Raw genomic sequence first — 17,993 nt, 5'->3', positions numbered from 1 at the left:
GTAATACACTTTTTAAGTATTTGAATGTCTAATTAATTAAATTGATGAGTTTTTTAGTCAATGTAGTGCAAATGCGACTTACGTATCAGCCAAGTTATGAGTTTCATGCTTCACAATGTCATCAATTTAACGAAAATTGAAATAATTCATAAGACAAAAAATTAATTGGTACAATTTTAAATGTGAAAAAATTAAAACTTCACGATGGATTTTGAAAATCACTTCAAAAATGAAAGGTGTAAAACGTAGTCAGCCCAATCTCATATATAAAAATTGATATGGACTATGGACCCTATATAGGGCGTATACCTATTATTAGGCCCAAATGAAACTCAAGCCCGTAACCTTAAAACGACCTAAAGTAAGAAAAGAAAGATTGAAAAATCAGCCTCACAAAGTCAAAACCCAAAAGCAGCTTCTGAGGTTTTAGCTGGGGAAAGGAAAAGGATCCTCGCCGGATCATTTCCTGGAGATCCTAGAGGTTCCGTGATCATGATCGTTCAAGTCAAAAATTATTTCAAAATTAAAAATTTAAAGTTAAATATAAATAGTAGCTAATGAAAACTAACCATAGAATCCTTAGGATCCCAAAAGAAAGATCTAGCAAAAACCCTCACCAGCAAAAAATAAGCTGATGTGGCAATAATCAAAGTAAAATTAAATATACTTAATACTTGCTCATAAAATTAGACTTATATCACGATAATTTGAATTTACCGCAATTGGCACATCCGAAAAGTAATATCGGGTGAAACTGAATCATAAACCAGATAAGCTCAGGGTAATTACTGTTGTATATGTCACACTTCGTAGAAGTAGCTACATTGCAAGACAAAATAAGGATTGTGAGGACTTTGATAGTTCCCTTCTGTATTCAGATTCTATCCTCCAAAATATCAACAAAACGAGTTATATATATATATATCAGTAGAATGCTTCTGCTATCATTTTCTTTCCTTCTTCTAAGTGATATAAGGCTACTGCTCTACGGCAAACTCTACGGCAAACTCTACGGTTTTGACCTGAGTCCAAAAGTATTTTCTAGTGTGGCGGGAAGGAACCGCTATGCCCAACCCGCCTTTAACCTCTTTACCTTTTCCAGGTGCATATTTACAGTTTACCTGCACCCTCATACTATGCGTCTTCAGCTGTCATCTGCCTTCCACTTGCAGCATTTCTCCCCTCTATGCACGGGGACCTCGAGTGCAAATGATTTCATCTGTTACCGGTCATCAGTGGAGATGTCTTCTGCACGAATGGACTACAAAGCGGGAGAAAGACAAAGCACTATTAGGAAAACAAGATAAAAAACAATCAAAGTGTTAGGCAAGTGGAATCATCTTTGATCTTACGTTCGGAAAAGACCAGGTGGCATAGGCAAGAACTCATCATTCCGCGGAAGTGAAATGAGTTTGTGTACTTGCGCATCACAAACCACGCATTTATGCACAGAACCACTAGATGCCAGTATGGCCTGCACTTTGCAGTCGCCGCACCACAGCAAGTGTTGGCAGGGGAAGTTGGCCCATGACATCTGGTTCTGGTTGCAGGCAAAACACTTTCCCTCCAAGATGCTTTCCTTGTAGTTCTGCGTCCATATGAACACTATATATGAACTCTTTAACAATGTATATAAAATCGTAACGTTTAGTTCACTGGCTACTGCTCTCACCTTGTAGAAATCAAATTCACGAAGGAAGAACCCCGAGGATTTGTTCCTATTTCTGGTAAGGGCCTCCAAAACCAAATGCCGCTGTGGATCGCTAGGCTTAGTGCTTCCTGTATTCTCTACAAGCTGTCCTCTTACTTCTTGCACATCATAATCTTTTCGACCATGGAATACAGGATCTGGCTTCAAGAATTGCAGGACCCTTGAATGCTCCCAATGGGATGTTGTATCCTTTCCTGAGGTTACTTCAGGGTTCCCAGAGGAGGGTCTCTCTTTAGGGTACCCAGAGTTTCCGGCACGATCATCAACCGAAAGCTCCAGAAGATGCTTTGAATCACCGCCATCATTAGTTGGAATGTCCCGAACACACTTTGGATCACCAACATCATCGGTTGGAATATCCTGAAGGCACTTTGAATCTCCAACATCATCCGTTGGGAGGTCTTGAAGACACTTTGAATCACCAACATCATCCATTGGGAGGTCTTGAAGACACTTTGAATCACCGCCAGCCTCAACTGAAATGTCATGAAGACATTTTGAATCCCCACCATCATCAGTTGGTGTAGAAAAAGGGGAACTGCAAGGCATTTTGAATGCATGACAAAGGTTGTGGTGACGCCTGGGATTTGGTAGGAGGACCATGTGACTGAGAGATCCGAGTTTTCCAATAGGGACATGCTTAATGGTACATAAGTTGGAGAAAGATTTGATGAAGTCACTGAGCTTAGAGAAGCCAATGTGCGAATGATCCAGTTCTAAGCCAACAGAAGCCCTGAAATCACTTTTCAGAGAGGAGAGAGCATATTCTCCAACCGTGGGCTTTGGCAGACGTTGTAAGAAGCGAGGAAACCACTTCTTGAAAGCCTTTAGCCATACAGGCACGCTTTTATCCTTGGGGCTGCTGGTATTATGTGCTTGAGGGGATGTGTTTGGTTGGCCGTAGACTACCTTATCAAGCCAAGAACCTTGTTTGGGTTTATTTGCTTCCATAATCATCTCGTTGGACAACACCTTTGCTGGAAGTGGAGATTGGCAATTGCAATTCTTTTGTTCTTGATGTCGAAGTGCCATTTTCACCGACTCAGCTGCCAATTTTGGTATTAGGCTTTTTATTTCAACCGGCTTGCCTGCCATGGTGATATAGTGTGCATGAACAGCTGCAGAAACAGATTTCTCCTCTTTAAATGTGACAAATCCAAAGCCTCGAGAGTGTGTCTTGTTTTCCATTTGAGCTAAAATGACTATGGCATCTTCCACCGGCCCAAATTCTTTTTCAAAAAACTTACCCAACGAATCTGATTCGCAAAGTAACATATGAAAATTATGTCATCCAGAGAAATAGAGTTGATTATATATATGTTAAACAAATCATTGATAAATGCTTGAGAGAGTATTCATAATTCATATGACTTAAAGCTTTTTGTATGAAAGTTTCTTAGAGTGGTGAGATTAACCAGAGTCCACTGAAGGAGGAAGTCCTCCTACGAAGATGCGCTTGAGGGCTAATGCTTTATCAACAGGAGAATGATTATGGGCTGCTTCATGCTTCACTTTCCGATGCTCCTCCACATCATGTGAAAAAAAGCACTTAGATCCTCTGACACATCCGCGAGAGGAGTCAAAGTATTTGCAAATCTCGGCTTTACTGCTGGAGTGAATAATTGTAGCATGCACAAACAAGTATGGAAACTTGAGAACAAGCTAACAGATTTAAGGACATACACATGCACAACCACTTACATGCTCACACACTCACACACAAGCACATAACTTGAATGTACCTTTCAGTGGCGGTGTCTTCATATTGCATGGTTAGAAGTGCTTCGCAGGTGCTTGAGAAAGCCTCATTGACTCGTGAACAAGCATGGCATTTATGTTGATTGGTGTCTGCAAAATTGAAAATCGATAGTAAGAAATGTGAAACAAATGTACAATTGATAGAGTTGCTTCATAATTTCCTCACATACACATTTTGAAAATCAACTTACTGAGGCTAACACTGGTCGGGTTCAGCAACATGAAACGCATATCTTGCGAGTTTGTCAGGTCAATAGGTCTTTGTCTACTGGTTATGTTAACAGTTTGCAGACATGGAGATAAATGTTAGCGTTTGAAGTTTGAATTCTGAGAGCCAGCTTCAAATTGGCAAATACAGAATAAACACTAACAACATTGAACTGGATGAGTTGGTTCAATTGTTTCTTACCGCAGATTGAGAATTTCACTATTTGCTCCCCAGCTCAAAAGAAGTTCAGCGCACTCCATGTTGTCATTTCTCACAGCAAAGAACAGTGGGGTTTCTTTAATTTCTGTCTTATACTGGACACCTTCTGGGTCTTCCAACAGAAGGACCTGCCAATTGGCTCAAAGACCATATAAGTGACTTCCATGAAAACTTAAAGTTGCCAACTAGTTTTGGCTGCCAAAAAGTTGATGCTTTAAGAAAATTGAAAACTATGCAGAAAAGAACATATGCAATACCTGAAGTGCCTCTGTGTTACCACTACCAGCAGCAATATGAAAGGAAGTTAATCCTAATTTGTTCCTCTGGCTCACTCGTGCCCCATGCTTAATGAGAAGCCATAAAATTCTGAAACAAGAAATCCATCAAAATTTATAAAGGCAATTAACTCTATGCATCTGTGTGTGTGTGTGTGTGTGTGTGTGTGTGTGTGTGTGTGAGAGAGAGAGAGAGAGAGACTTGATCTGCTGTGGATGCAACAATCTCGACAGTTTGAGGGTCCAATGAAGAGCAGAATTTCCTTCTGCATCATCAGCATCATTTACATCTATATTTGTCTTCAGAAGCAGACGAATGACTGCTTCATCTCCTACCTATCCAAATTCCAACAAGTTTCGAATCACATATCACAGTAAAACCCCAACAGCACACAGTGACACGTATATGAAGCATATCACAAATAAAGTGATGCCCTTCATTTAGCAACTTTTTTCCTTTTCATGCAAGATTGAGTAGCGATGCATTTCCTTCTGCATTGTATTTTAAGTTACCGTGCATGCAGAAAAACTAACTAGTTGGAAGATGATACCCTTCTCATGCAATGAACAGGAATGAATTTTACCAACAAATACCCTAAACCCTAAATTCAAAAGCGGGATTGTCCCTGATATAGACATATATACACACACACACATATACATACCTAATGCATTCTTACCTCACTTCTCTTTAGTGTAATAATATAGTCCTAACTAGTTCTATTGGGAAGCAAATTACTTCCCTTCAAAATATTTAGAGACAATTTGACTTCATTGAACGAGGCACGTGCTTCACAGGTTTTTCTGAAAGACAAACAATATTTAAACAAAAACAAAAGAAACAGAGAAAAGAAAAAGACTCCAAGGCCCACAACACAAGACCAAGCCATAAAAAGAAGCCTGAGGCAGGCAGACCCAAATGTAGGCACAAAAGGGACCATACACAGAGGCTAAAGGCCCAGACCCCAACCACTTATAACTACCACACCACATCAGCACCTGGAAGAGAAGAAAACAAGGATTGTTGTTTAGTGGGGTCGTCAATTCCAGCGTAATCCATTACAAATCCCAAAACGAATGTGTTCTTCGCATAGTCTCCATCAAGCATATCACCACAATCGAGGTTCAACTTTCCCTTTTTCACAAACAAAACTTCAAACTGGCCTCCGGATCACGTGTTCCGTCGCATAGTAAAGTTTTACACATCATAGTTCTCCAAATAAAATAAAATAAAGTTTTACACATCATATGGTACCCTTGTAGCACAAAAGTAGAGAACATTTCGCTCACTACTTTTTAAGTTTTAAGTTGAGGCGAGTATATTTAAAGTCTCACTCATATTAGCTACTATTATTATAATTTAGGGATATTATTTCCTTATAAATATGAGAATTTAAGTTAAAAACGTTACAAAGAGTTTCATACTAATTTATTCGTAACATATTATGCAGTCCAAAGACTAAATCTTCTAAATTCAAAATTAGTATGGCATCTTTATGACCTTATTAAATAATTGACACGTATTTATTATCTTAACTTATCTTAATTTTGTTATTATAAATTTAATATATGTTAAACATGTATTGAGACCACATAAAAACGACATCTATTTTGAGTACAGAATATTTAATCTCTGCTGTCCATCTGCAATCATTCCTCAAGGAAAATCACACTCATCATTACGAGGCTACCACTTAACAATAAAAATGCACTAACAAAAATATGGTATTTTTCCTTTCACTGTTTGATGGTTTGAGAACGTTTCTTTTGTATAATGAATCAACAAAAAGGACAAATTGGAGAACTGTTGGGCTTACCTGGGCTGCTCGGATGAGTGGTGACATCACCTTCTTATCCGTACCACTGCTGAGAGCAACAGCTCCGAAGAGCTGAAGCAGCTCTATCTCGTGAAGCAGAATCCTCCTTTTCTCGGCATCGTCGCTCTCCGTGGCGCTCGAGGTGCGTTTGGCCGCCCTCAACGGCGTATTTGAAGGGACCAGGGACAGAGCTTCCCGTATAACGCACTCGTATATTGTCACCTTCTCTTTGGAACCCGAATCGGCATCGCGCAACTCCAACACCGCTTCGTTCACCTTCTCCGCAGCTACTGTAAGCAGAGCCGCTAAAGCAACTATACGGCCTTCAACGGCGTTTGCATATGCCACGTCACCTAGTTCCTTCGTCTTCTCACTGAGAAGTCTCACAGTCGTCAAATCCTGAGACGGAAAAAATAAATTAAATTCACCAAATTGAAGTGAGGTTTTTTTTTTGTTAATATTTAAATTGCCAGCTTTTTCATTTTCTAGGAAGCCAAACAGGCCAAGAAAAATAAAAAAAATCACCAAAAAATTTTTAAAAAAAATAAAAACCTTTTCACCAAGAACAACAACCAAGTCCTCAATGGTGTAATCATCCGGAGTCCAAATCACATCGATCCTGAAAATCAAAATGCGAATTAGGGTTTATCATAATTCGGAAATTAATTATAAATTACTTTTAAGGACAAAGGGACAAGAAAGAAAAAGAACAAAAAATTAGAAAGAGGAACAGTTAATTAATAAAAATGTTGAAATAGGTCAAAAGAGGACTGAAAAGGAAAAAGCAGAATTTCCATAAGAAGCAACATGTGCAGTGGGGTTTATGGGGAAGGGATCACCTTTTACCTTTGAAGGCAATCAAATTCTAAAAACGACTGTGTTTTGGGACGTTGTAATTGGTTGTTACCTGCTGTTAGAGAGAGACAGGTCCAGAGCAAGCTGTGCGCGTCCGTCTCGTGTCCTCAGGCCCGTACGAGCGTGTTTCTTTAGCAAAACCTCCACGCACCTCGCCGCGTGAGCCAGAGCCGCCGTGTGCAGCGCCGATTTCCCGGAATCGTCGAGCTCGTTTATCAGCGGTGTCTCTCCGACCTCTCCGGCTAGCAATGCCGACGCGCACTCCGGTGAGTCGAAGTTGCAGCAGAGGTGGAGGAGCTTCGACACCGTGCTCCGGTCAATCGCCTCCCCAGACGCCTCCGCGAACCGCTTCGCGTGAGTCACGAGTTGTGCCTTGTTGTCTCGGAAAACCGAGTTGATCAGGAGCGATTCGGCTTCCACGAAGTCGAACCGTTCGCTCTTTGCACTCCGGAGATCGTCGCCGGCCTTGGACGCGACGTTTTCGTCGTGATTGTAAGAGAAATAGGTGCATTTTGGAAGCGAGTTGGTCAGGAGCTCCGTCGCTCCAAAATTTTGTATTTCCTGCGATTAAGTAGGACTTTCAGTACATTTTCTCAAGAAAATCAAGATTAAATCAAAGATAATCAGGATTAATCAAGATTAATCGAGATTAAGAGTTCGTGGCGCACCAGATTCATCAGAAAACCCTAATTTTTGAGCGCGGATCATAAACCTCTGGACCGCCGGAGCAATGCAGCAGGCATTTATCGGAGTAACTACACGGCGGTTCGTATGCAAGCTTTGAGGTGGTAGCGATGGCGAAACCCTAGATTTAGGTTTACAGTGAGAGGCGTTTGGACGCCGTGGAAATGTTTCAGTGTCTGGTCAGTCTGGTCTTTTCACTCTTGAGTCTGAGGAAGCAGCGGAGAAACGAAATGGGAGGGAAACGGAGGGCCAGTCTGTTCCTTATAGTGGCGGACTTCAGACGGTTAATTAAACTCGGTTTATGATCCAACGGAAATTAATAATTTATTTATTTTTCCATTTACTTATTTTTTTTATTTTTGTAATACAAATAATAATAGGTAGAAATTTAGACTGAACCACGTATTAATTTTTGTAATACAAACAATAATAGGTGGAGATTTAGACTGGACCACACTATAATTTGATATTAAATTCGTCATCCGTTAGAATTGCTCGCCACTCTCCAAGGTCAAGGATGGAATCGAACCGTCGTTCTAGGAGTTGCACTCCGATACATTTCTACTATGTTACCTAGCCAAACCGCCACCTCATGTGCTAAAGACTTGAAATCTTCAATTATAAGCGGAAAGGAATAATAGTAGATTATAATACTAAGTGACCATTTATCTTTTGTGTTTAGATCTACTGTAAGATAGATTTCTTAATTTAACACATGTTACGCGATATGATCAACCCACTTGTGCTATGACATAATGATTTATCACTAATGTATATTATAAGTCAATAATATTTTAACTTTATTGTTTGTTTATTGTACAACACGTAACAGTGTGAACAGATATCACATTGTAAACTTTTCCAAAATAGCACCTCAAACAAAAATGGATAAATACCTAGAAGTTGCCCAAAACTCAGCAAAGTTTTGTTTCACAGTATGCCAAATTTAAATTTAGTATGGATACTATAGTCTATAGTTTTTCAAACGCCATATTTGTCTCAGTTATTTATTTGGGCAGTTTTGAAATAATGCGTGATGTGCATTAAAAGAAATAAAAATTAAAAAAAAAAACCCAAAGAAAAACACAAGTTATTTGAAAAACGATAAAATAATTTATATTGGATTTTCTAAATTACGAGAAGAATTTGGAATGAAAGGGTTCGCTTTGACCGTTAATAGTAGATAATTGAAGAAAGTTTGAACTAGTGATACATCATGTTGAAAAAAATGCAATACCTCACCTTTGGTTTAGTTCTTTAAATCAGTCAACGAAAGCGTCATAGCTCATTGATCTGGCTCCATGGCACAGAAAATGTTTCATAGCTCAAGCGATTCACGGAATCGAAGTCCAATCTTACGAAATTGGGTGATTTTTGCACAAAAAAATTTTAATCTGAATCAATGGAGTCTAATTTGAAACTAGCTTGCCCGTTAATTGTCGCTCCTTTTTGTTGGTAATATTTGTAAACGCATGGCCCCATTGATTTTCAAAAGAAGCAAGTTTTTGTTCTTCCTAAACAAGTTAGGGCAGACGAAAGGGGGAAAGTAGTACAAAAACCGCACTCCCGCTAGGAAAACTCTCCAAACTATAAAAACTTAGGGCATAGAACCCAACCAAATGTTGCAAACCACACTACAATTCTTTGCGAATCTAAATCTGTTCCAGCTGAAGCTGCTCGTTCATATCTTCGTGCGAATTCCAGATTGATACCGTGGCGTTGCAAACAAGGAACACATTGCTTCGAGTTGTTGATCATATGACATTTGATCCGAGCAAGCGTAACCACCATGCTTCTCAACTTCTGCAGCATATGCTCCAATCTCAACGCCTCGCCTCCCTCAAACAACGTCGCAATTTAAGTCCAAGTGACCGGAACCTTTTCAATTCGAACTTTCCCACTTATTACAAACTAAATAGGCTTGATTGTGTTGGATCGATTCAAGGTTGGTTGATCATGGTCGATGTTGAATGTTGGAACGTAGGGAGTTTCGGTGCTTTCGCAAATCCTTGGTCGTTCCACTTGCTACCCGGTCAGCGTAATGGTACTCGTTTTTCTACTGTCAACTTCTTCTTCGATCCGATATCAGGAGATGGAGTTATGCTTCCTTCTCAATCCACGGTTCCATGTGAGGGCAGCGACGGGCCTTCCTTCTTCAAAAAAGTAGTAGCCTCTTCAGCGCCAACAAGCCCGCATTGTCTCGTGGCAGCCCTGTGTTGGCATGGCCGGCTAGCGTTCTGCAGACCGACCGATCAATCATGGACTTTCGTTGATCAAGGCAAGGCCAGAGGGGTCGAGTTTTGCGACATAGAAATAATTAACGGGAAACTACACGCTGCATTAAGGAATGCGCCCGAGTTTTTAGTAGAGTTCAACATTGAACTAGACGCCGCCCGCCCTCCTGCCTATTTCGCCGAAAGTTTGCATATGCTTGAACCTGTGCAAATTCCTTGCCATATTACTACAAGCGATCAAGGGCTGAAAGATTTGACGTCAAAGGAACTGTGTATGAAGAATGTTCTTCATCGGAGTTATAGCTTTGATCTCGAGGAGGATGAGGTAGTTCCCTGGACCGAGATCAGATTTGATGATGATTCCACTACTGCTCCACCTAAGAAGGTTGGATTTAGAGTAAGTCGGGGACCGGAAAACATCAGGAGAGTCTTCAGACAAAACTGGAAAACCACCAAGCGGATGCATCAAACGCAGTGTGGCCGAGATCAAGCTCCTGGCCTCCTTTGCTTAGTTAGATAGTCTCTGCACTCGGCTGCAGAATTTTTTTTTTCACATTAACAACAATAGATCCTTATCCCACTCGGTTGCATGAATCATAAAACATCATTGCGCTTAACATGTTAATTTTTTAAGTTTAGTACAAATTCATGAGCTTAATTACGTGGTGTCACCTTTAAAGTTTTGAACATCTAGGTATTAACAAATCTAGTAATTTATTAATTCCAATTGTTCAGTTGAATAATTTTTTTGTTATTGGTAAATTACAAATCGACATGCACGTTCCCGGTTTAAGCCCCTTTTTTTCACGTACACTTTGTTTCGGGTTTAAAAAATGAGTAATGCTAGGTAGACCAAATTTTTTAAACCAAATTTACAAACTAAATGATGTGGTTGTAGATGATTAGATTATTAATTAAGTGTCGATTAACATGTTTGTTTCTTATTGGTGACACGTCATTTGATTTGCAATTTGGATTAAAAAATTTGGCCTTCCTAACATTACTCTTAAAAAAATAGTATGCTAGCAACATTTTCTTTCCGAAAACATACAAAAGGAAGCAGAAAACGGGCTTAACCCGAGGACATGTTGATTCGAAATCAAGCAATTTGATTCATTTATTACACTTTATTGGCCGAAAATTTTGAATTGAAACAGGTAGTATTTGCATGGATTGATTTGGATAAGCATATGTCACAATCCATATTTTTAATGTTTCTTAATAAAAAAAACTTATAACAAAAACGTTTACGAGCAGAAGTGTTTTCCAAAAGTTATATTGCGGGAAAGATGAGAAAGGCTAAGTACTTGTGTACTAAAAGAACCGCAAGGGAAAGTTTACAGGGCTTGCAAATCTTGACAAGATTCCCATATTCCCACCAAATCCTATATCAACTAAGGACATGCAGGAGTTGGACAAACCCAATGCATGCAAGCCTGAAGCCACGCACACAGAAATTGCTCTTTCAATCTCTTAGAACCTTGCATGCTCATCGTATAAGATCTTTACTGAATTCCATATACAAACTGCATCATGGTTCTGGGAATGGATTCATTAATCCGGATTGGGAGGAGGATCTATAACTATAAGCATACAATTGGTAATCGGTCATCGGCTCGAGTTTCCGACGATGATCGGAGCAAGCGTTGCCATTCTCCTGCTCGTCAACTTCCCCGGCTTATGCTCCGCTCCACTAGTCGAAAACTCAACAATACACATCGTAAAGATCATTGTTTTCTCAGTCTAAGCGACGAAAAGATTTACAAACTATCGAGTCCCTCTTGTAATAACGACTGTGTTGGGTCGATCGAGGGTTGGTTAATCGTGGTTGATCATGAATTCGTCCAGCCGGCCGAGGGTTTCAGATCATTCCAGTCATTGAATAACGAGAGCCGTAGTTCTTTTGGTGCTATCTACTTCTTGAATCCGACATCACGCGAACGAGTTAGAGTTATGCTTCCATCGCAATTCAACTTTCCTTGCGGCAAGGGCAACCAACAGTCCTTCAAGTTCAAGAAAATAGTAGCCTCTTCAGCACCAACGAGCCCGCATTGTGTTGTGGCAGGACTTTGTTCGCAAGACTTTGACGACCAAAAAAAGGAAAAAAGACTTTGTTCACAAGGCCGTTTGGCAATTTGTAGGCCTACTGATATGTCATGGACTCTAATTGAAGGTTGGGATGTCCGAGGGCTCGACTTTTGCGACATAGAAATAATTGACGGGAAATTATACGCGGCAACAAGAGAGGCATCGGAGTTTATCATGGCGTTTGACATCGAAGATGCCATGAAAAACGTTGGTCATCCTAACTATGCTGTTGAAAATTTGGTTATGCGTAAGCCCGGGCCAATTCCTTTACAAATTACCACAAGGGACGATGGAGAAATCAGAGACGACGTTTACCTAGCAAAAGATGCTGCATCGAAGGAGCTGTTCATGATTTTCCGCGGTAATAGCTTTGTTCGTGAGAAGGATTCGATAATCTGTTGGTCGGACATCAAGGGTTGTGACAATTTCGTTATTCCGCCGGAGACTTTTGGATTTCAAGTGTTCAGGTTGGAGTGTGCTGGTAATGGTCATGAATGGGTGATAGTTTCGGACCTTGGCGATCGAATATTGTTTGTGAGCAAGGCTAGCAACATGTTCCTCTCTGCAACCGATACTGTTTGCGAGAAGACACTTGAGAGAAACTGCATTTGTTTTGCGTTCGATAATTTCTGCTCGAGTTCACCGTCGAGGGGGCGCGATATTGGGGTGTTTTCGTTGACAAACAAGAGCATCATGAACTTCAACTGCCTCAAGGATTTACGTGGAGAATTAGACGCTCCACCTATATGGTTCACATCAAATAATTGATGACTTAGTTAAATTGCTTTTAGTTAAATTTTCAACATACCCAGCTAGGTTAATTTGTCATCCATTTTAAATTTTAAGTGGTGTTCAAGACGAATGGATACTTTGAGTCTCTAAATAGATAGACTCAAGGAGGATAGAGACCCCATTGGTGATGCCATAGTATGTATGAACAACCTCTTATTCAAAAACCGAGATTAAATTATTATGTTCAAGCGTCATTTCTGAGCTGTTAGGGTTTTTGGTAATTTTATTTTTAGTTTGTTCAGTGTTTTTGTTTATTTTTTAAGATCAGAATTCATATGAAAGATTGTTATCAGTGAGCACAGTACAAATGAGTAAGATTCTCTATTTCCCAAATCTACTCCTCTCCCTCCCTTCCTCTTTCACGAACTAGGATTCTCTGCCCTCAAAATCTCCTACCCTTTTCTCTCCCCCTTCCACATTTTCTTCTTTGTTTTTCTCTCTCTATAAAAAATTCAACACACGATGTTGTTGTGGCTTAATCATGACCGTTCAAGTAGGAGGGAGAGAGAAATTTAAAGGGAATAGAATTCTACTCCCTCTCTCACTTTCCTCTTTACCATTTTCTCTCAATAAAAATGTCAAATACAAAATGTTGATGTAACTTAATCATGACCGTTCAACTAAAAAAGACTGAATTTTCTAGTAAACAGTCATCTGCCTTGGCTCTCTCTTCCACCAACTCTCCTCTCACTAATATTCTCAACTCTCAAAACTTGGGCATTACCCTTTTGTTGTTTCATGCATATCATATGAATCCCACGAGTGTCACCATAAACTTACCCAAACCAAAACTAATGGGCTTTTTAAGGCCCATTATTCAATTTCTTACGATGATCCATTATCTCCTCTGTCTAAAGCCCAAAAGGGGTTTGCTTCTTATGTGTTTTGCGTTTTGTGTCTTAGAACTGTTTATATTGAAGAAATTTCATTTCGTATTACATGAGGAGAAAGATGAAGTAAATTGTTCAGCCCCCTCAAATAATTGGAATTTTATGTCCGTTTTGCTTTTCTAATATTGTGGATGTGTTCATGATAAGTGCGAGTAAACATTTGAAAATTTAATTTCTAACATAATTTTGTACATATTGACTATAAATCTACACAAATTATGATATGTCTATCTAAATTTGTTCTCGGCACTTAATGTCAGAATATTAATATTAATAAGAGAATTATTATTAGCATTTTAAAATAATTATTTTGCATTCATCTCTACCAAAAAAAGGGAAAGCAAAATTTCTGCGAGAGAATGCCAACAATTACTTTGATGCCTAAAATTGCTTAAGAAAACAAGTGACACGGAACTACAGTGAGGATGTGAAAAGACTGTAAAGCCCTCACACACAGACGGTAATGACTAAAGAATCATTACAAAACCCTGGCGCTGGTTTTCCCTCGCTTTCCCGACATAAAATCAGGGTTTTGCTTTGCCTCCAGAGCTAGGGTTTTGCTTTCTCACGATGGTGGCGGACGCGGAGAAGAAGGCCAAGCTCACTGAGCGAGCTCCGGAGGACGACGCCTATCACTTGGACAAGGAGTTCGTGCTTTCCGTTGAGAAGTTGCAGGAGGTTCAGGACGAACTCGACAAGGTTCTGTAGCCTCTCTGTTCTCTCCCTCTCTTTCTCTTTATGCTGCGTGTGTGTGTGTGTGTGTGTGTGTGTGTGTGTATTGGCAATGTGTATGCATAAAAGTCTCTGTATGTCATATAGCTCATAAGCGTGGCTTTTAATTTCAATTTTTTTTGGGGATTTTAATCACCTCGCTGAGCTTTTCATTTTTAGTTTTTATAACATTTTTCCTTTTGTTTTTTGTGGTATGAGTGGTGTTGGTATCTGAATTTGAATTCGTATGTTCTTGGTATTTTAGAGAATGTGACCTGAGGCATCATCTTCTAGTGAAGATTTTGGAATTCGGGTTTTTGCAAGGTTTGGGAATCGAAACAGGAGAAATTTATGTTCGTGTGAGTGTCTGTTTAGGCTATTTTGCGTTACTTGTGAGTCTTGCAAGACCTTTTTCTTTCTTTTCGTCATTATAAAGGGAAAATCGTGCATAAGATTGAGTATTTTGTTTCTTTTTTCGTCAGCTTTGCAAGAATTTGTGGGGAATGTAGTTGGCAACGTTATTAGGTCATATCAAGACAGTGTTAATAAATGAATTTCCTATGAAACCTTCCTTTTGGACTTGTTGATTTGTGATAAGAAGGTTATATTAGAATGGTTTGGTTGGTTCATTGGATACAGCTTAAGATTTCATATTGGTATATAATGCTGATGAAGCTTGAAATTGCATTGGCACCCCACAGGTTGATGACGAAGAGAGTGACAAGATTTTGGAAATTGAGCAAGAGTGTAACGAGATACGCAGGCCCGTCTATGTGAAACGGAATGAGATAATAAAAACCATTCCTGACTTTTGGCTAACTTCTGTTAGTGATTCAATCTATTTCACTTCATCTTGTCCAGAATGTTTAATGGTTGATACAGAATTTGCGCATGTGTATAACTTGTGCATTATTGCTCCACGCAGCTCATGAGCCATCCTGTGCTTTGTGATATTTTGAGTGAAGAAGACCAGAAGGTCGGACAAATAGTTCGTTACTTTAGCTTAGATTTTCGTTTATCCTCCTATTGTCTTAATTCTTTCAGCTGACTGAATCTTAACAGTTATGTGTATTTACTATTTCTGTTATTTTCTTCTTGACACAGATATTCAAGTATTTAAATTCTATTGATGTGGTGGACTTCAAAGATGATAAGATGTTAGGATACTCCGTCACATTCGTAAGCTTCTTGTTTCCTTGTTGAGTTTATCTTGGTCACACACACATTCTATTCTCCGTTCGCTTTTCTTTTTTCTCTTTGTATTTTGCTCCAAATATATAATGCCCATTCTCTCCGATAGTTTTTGAATTAGTCTTTGCTAACGCCTCTTTCTAATTCCTCTATTTCAGAACTTTAATGGCAATCCTTATTTTCAAGATACAAAGCTGACTAAAACTTTTACATTCATTGATGGTGAGACAACAAAAATTACTGGTACTCCCATCAAATGGAAGGAGGGCACGGTATTCACCGCACTTGCCACTTTGGCCCTTGTCGTCTTCTTTTTTCTCCCTTCATAAAATTTACTGGAGTTGTATATTGTGTAGGGTCTTGCAAATGGAGTTACCGACGAGAAAAATGGAAGGAAACGACCACATGTTGATGAGAGGTTATATTCTTTTTATTCTACGTGTTCTTTAATAGTTAATACTGTTTTGTTAGGCTAGGGTTCAAGGGTTTATGAACTATTTGGTCCTCTTTTTTGCTTGGCATAAAATGTGAGTCCCCTGTTTTTTTGTACATCTGAACCAGAAAGTAAAACATTTAGTTAGATTCTGTTCAAATTTTTTTCTGCATAAGACTTAAATCCATCTGTTGCTGTAAACTCTTGTCGCTGAGCGATGTAGTTATCTTCTCTTTGATTTAACAGGCGTATCAGAGATTAGTATTTGCTAATCTATTTTAATTATTGCAGCTTCTTCAGTTTGTTTGACTCAGCTATTGAACATGACGAGGTAACGCCTGTTTTTGTTTATCTATATTCACGGAGTAACGCTTGTATGTATCTGTGCGTGCTAAATTTTCATATGTTAAATGCTTCATTTGAAAGCAAATTCATCTGATAAATATCACTCGGGAACCATCAAAATCGATGGTAGTTGTTTGCCATTGTGTAGTTTTTATAGTTTCATCCTTTTAAGATTTAACTGTAGCCGGTTCCTATGGGGTTTAAATTGAAGTTGAAGAAATCTACTTTTATTTTCCTTTTAATCCTTACTGATCTTTCGTTCACTGTGACATTGCAGATGGTTGAGATAATTAAGAACGATTTATGGCCCAATCCTCTAAAGTATTTTAATAATGTAATATTTTCTTCTCATGACTGTATATTTGTTATGATTTTGAGCTTTGAAGTTTCCCTTTTCAATCTAACCATGGCGGGCAGGGTAACTTTTTGAATTCGTTGTTTCAGGAGGCTGATGAAGAGGAGGTCGATGAAGAGGATTCTGAAGACGATGAAATGGTAACAAGGATGAAATTTCACTATCTATATCTTGCGTGCATCTTTACTCTTCTTTTCTAATGCGTGTTGTGGTTAGACCCGATGTTGTAAGGATTTGCGATGCGCACTTGAATTACATCTTCTGTAGTGTGTATAGGCAAGTCATGCGTGCGGTACATCCATAGTTCAGTTGACATTTTGATAGGTTCTCTTTGTTTCTTTGTTCGGTTCTGCTTTTGAAGTCATGGTTTTCCTTTTCATATTCATGGGCGGGTTCTGAGAGGCGGTCGATCGCTCACTTGTGTCCCACAAATCGGGATCCCCATCTCCTTGAGAGTCTTGTTGCATATGTATATTCATTCTAGTCAGAGTTCATCACCTTGGATATTATTATTGAATTGAATGATTTTCCTAACTTCTGGATGCACATGTGCAGGAGAATGGTGACGAAGAGGAAGACGATGACGAGGAAGATAGCTAGATTCTTCTGGGGCCGTCTTCATTTTTGTAGCTCCTTCATGAATAGCGGCGATAGAAACATCACCGGTTTTTTGTCTTGGTCAATCAGCGATATGAAGGGTTCTAGTAGGATATACGGGAAAAGAAGAAGCCTTGTTGCATATAAATTAGTCTCGGTTTATCGTTTAGGCCTTTTGGGTTTTTGTTTTTGTGTGGTCTACCGGCTATCAAAACCAAGCACAGTAGCATTTTAGAATTCATACAGGTAACGTCATTTAGTGGGATAAGATTTAATTGTTGTTGTAGTGTACCCGCTATATATAGTTCAATATTATAGCTAATGAATTGTATTCTGGTTTATTTACCTCCAAATATTGCCTGATTTTTTCCTAGAGGTTTAAACTCAAAATATCTTGGTTTTTTTGTCACGTTGGAGAGAATTGTCATGGGGCGGAAAGGGATCCTCTTCGGATTTCTTCCACCAAATCCATCAATCCGGGTCCTTGAAATTTGATCTAACGGCTAAAAACAGGGGCTCTTTTTAAAAGTTATAATAACTTTAACCGTTAAATCAAATTTCAAGAGTCCGGATTGGTGGATTTGGTTGAAGGGATCTGGAGAGGATCCCTTTAAGTCATGGGGCTTGTCCTAATTCTGACCCAACAACCCGCCCTCCCTCATCGCATTAGCTAGCCCGAAGGGCTTAAAGCTCTTTGATAATATAAAAAGGTAAGGCTAGTTGTGTGGACCGCCGTCGAGGCCTACGTCCACCGTACACATCACTGAGATTCCTCAAATGTATCCGGCCGATCGGCCAAAAAAACCGGCTTTTTGGAAAGCAGTACAAAT

General features: G+C 39.3%; 3 protein-coding genes across 4 annotated transcripts; 2 read left to right on the top strand and 1 right to left on the bottom strand.

The window, feature by feature from the left end:
• Positions 1–776: 776 nt before the first annotated feature.
• LOC103442803 (uncharacterized) lies at positions 777–7,759 on the bottom strand. The gene is made up of 13 exons (XM_017334210.3): positions 7,512–7,759; positions 6,896–7,404; positions 6,541–6,607; positions 5,989–6,387; positions 4,374–4,507; positions 4,154–4,262; positions 3,879–4,024; positions 3,661–3,737; positions 3,454–3,559; positions 3,127–3,320; positions 1,673–2,967; positions 1,353–1,588; positions 777–1,261 (listed from the first exon to the last, which is right to left on the bottom strand). Exons 1-13 carry the CDS (start codon positions 7,518–7,520, stop codon positions 1,216–1,218), a joined length of 3,327 nt encoding a protein of 1,108 aa, XP_017189699.2. The 5' UTR covers positions 7,521–7,759; the 3' UTR covers positions 777–1,215.
• A 3,535-nt stretch (positions 7,760–11,294) lies between these two features.
• Positions 11,295–12,617, top strand: LOC103442805 (uncharacterized). Its single transcript, XM_008381607.2, has one exon. It carries the CDS (start codon positions 11,295–11,297, stop codon positions 12,615–12,617), a length of 1,323 nt encoding a protein of 440 aa, XP_008379829.2.
• Positions 12,618–14,005: 1,388 nt separating this feature from the next.
• LOC103411195 (NAP1-related protein 2-like) lies at positions 14,006–17,516 on the top strand. 2 transcript variants are annotated; one of them, XM_070805020.1, is made up of 10 exons: positions 14,006–14,230; positions 14,944–15,066; positions 15,168–15,218; positions 15,347–15,421; positions 15,592–15,705; positions 15,790–15,851; positions 16,158–16,197; positions 16,489–16,545; positions 16,671–16,706; positions 17,122–17,516. In XM_070805020.1, exons 1-10 carry the CDS (start codon positions 14,102–14,104, stop codon positions 17,164–17,166), a joined length of 732 nt encoding a protein of 243 aa, XP_070661121.1. In that variant the 5' UTR covers positions 14,006–14,101; the 3' UTR covers positions 17,167–17,516. The 2 variants fall into 2 exon arrangements, with proteins under 2 accessions (XP_070661121.1, XP_008348071.2); XM_008349849.4 differs by having other exon boundaries at positions 16,656–16,706.
• The last annotated feature ends 477 nt before the right edge of the window (positions 17,517–17,993 follow it).

Source organism: Malus domestica, chromosome 09, assembly GCF_042453785.1.
Source record: "Malus domestica chromosome 09, GDT2T_hap1".
Taxonomy (NCBI): domain Eukaryota; kingdom Viridiplantae; phylum Streptophyta; class Magnoliopsida; order Rosales; family Rosaceae; genus Malus; species Malus domestica.
The sequence above is the reverse complement of the archived record's forward strand: the minus strand, read 5'-3'. Positions and strand labels throughout refer to the sequence as shown.

Bases quoted from the DNA above. Each gene is read 5' to 3' on its own strand.
- LOC103442803 (XM_017334210.3), bottom strand. The intron at 4,025-4,153 runs GTATTGCATATG...GCCAATTGGCAG, and splicing joins GTAACACAGAGGCACTTCAG to GTCCTTCTGTTGGAAGACCC. The intron at 3,560-3,660 runs GTAAGTTGATTT...TCAATTTTGCAG, and splicing joins CCCGACCAGTGTTAGCCTCA to ACACCAATCAACATAAATGC.
- LOC103442805 (XM_008381607.2), top strand. From the start codon at position 11,295: ATGGTTCTGGGAATGGATTCATTAATCCGGATTGGGAGGAGGATCTAT.
- LOC103411195 (XM_008349849.4), top strand. From the start codon at position 14,102: ATGGTGGCGGACGCGGAGAAGAAGGCCAAGCTCACTGAGCGAGCTCCG. The intron at 14,231-14,943 runs GTTCTGTAGCCT...GGCACCCCACAG, and splicing joins TTCAGGACGAACTCGACAAG to GTTGATGACGAAGAGAGTGA. The intron at 16,707-17,121 runs GTAACAAGGATG...GCACATGTGCAG, and splicing joins ATTCTGAAGACGATGAAATG to GAGAATGGTGACGAAGAGGA.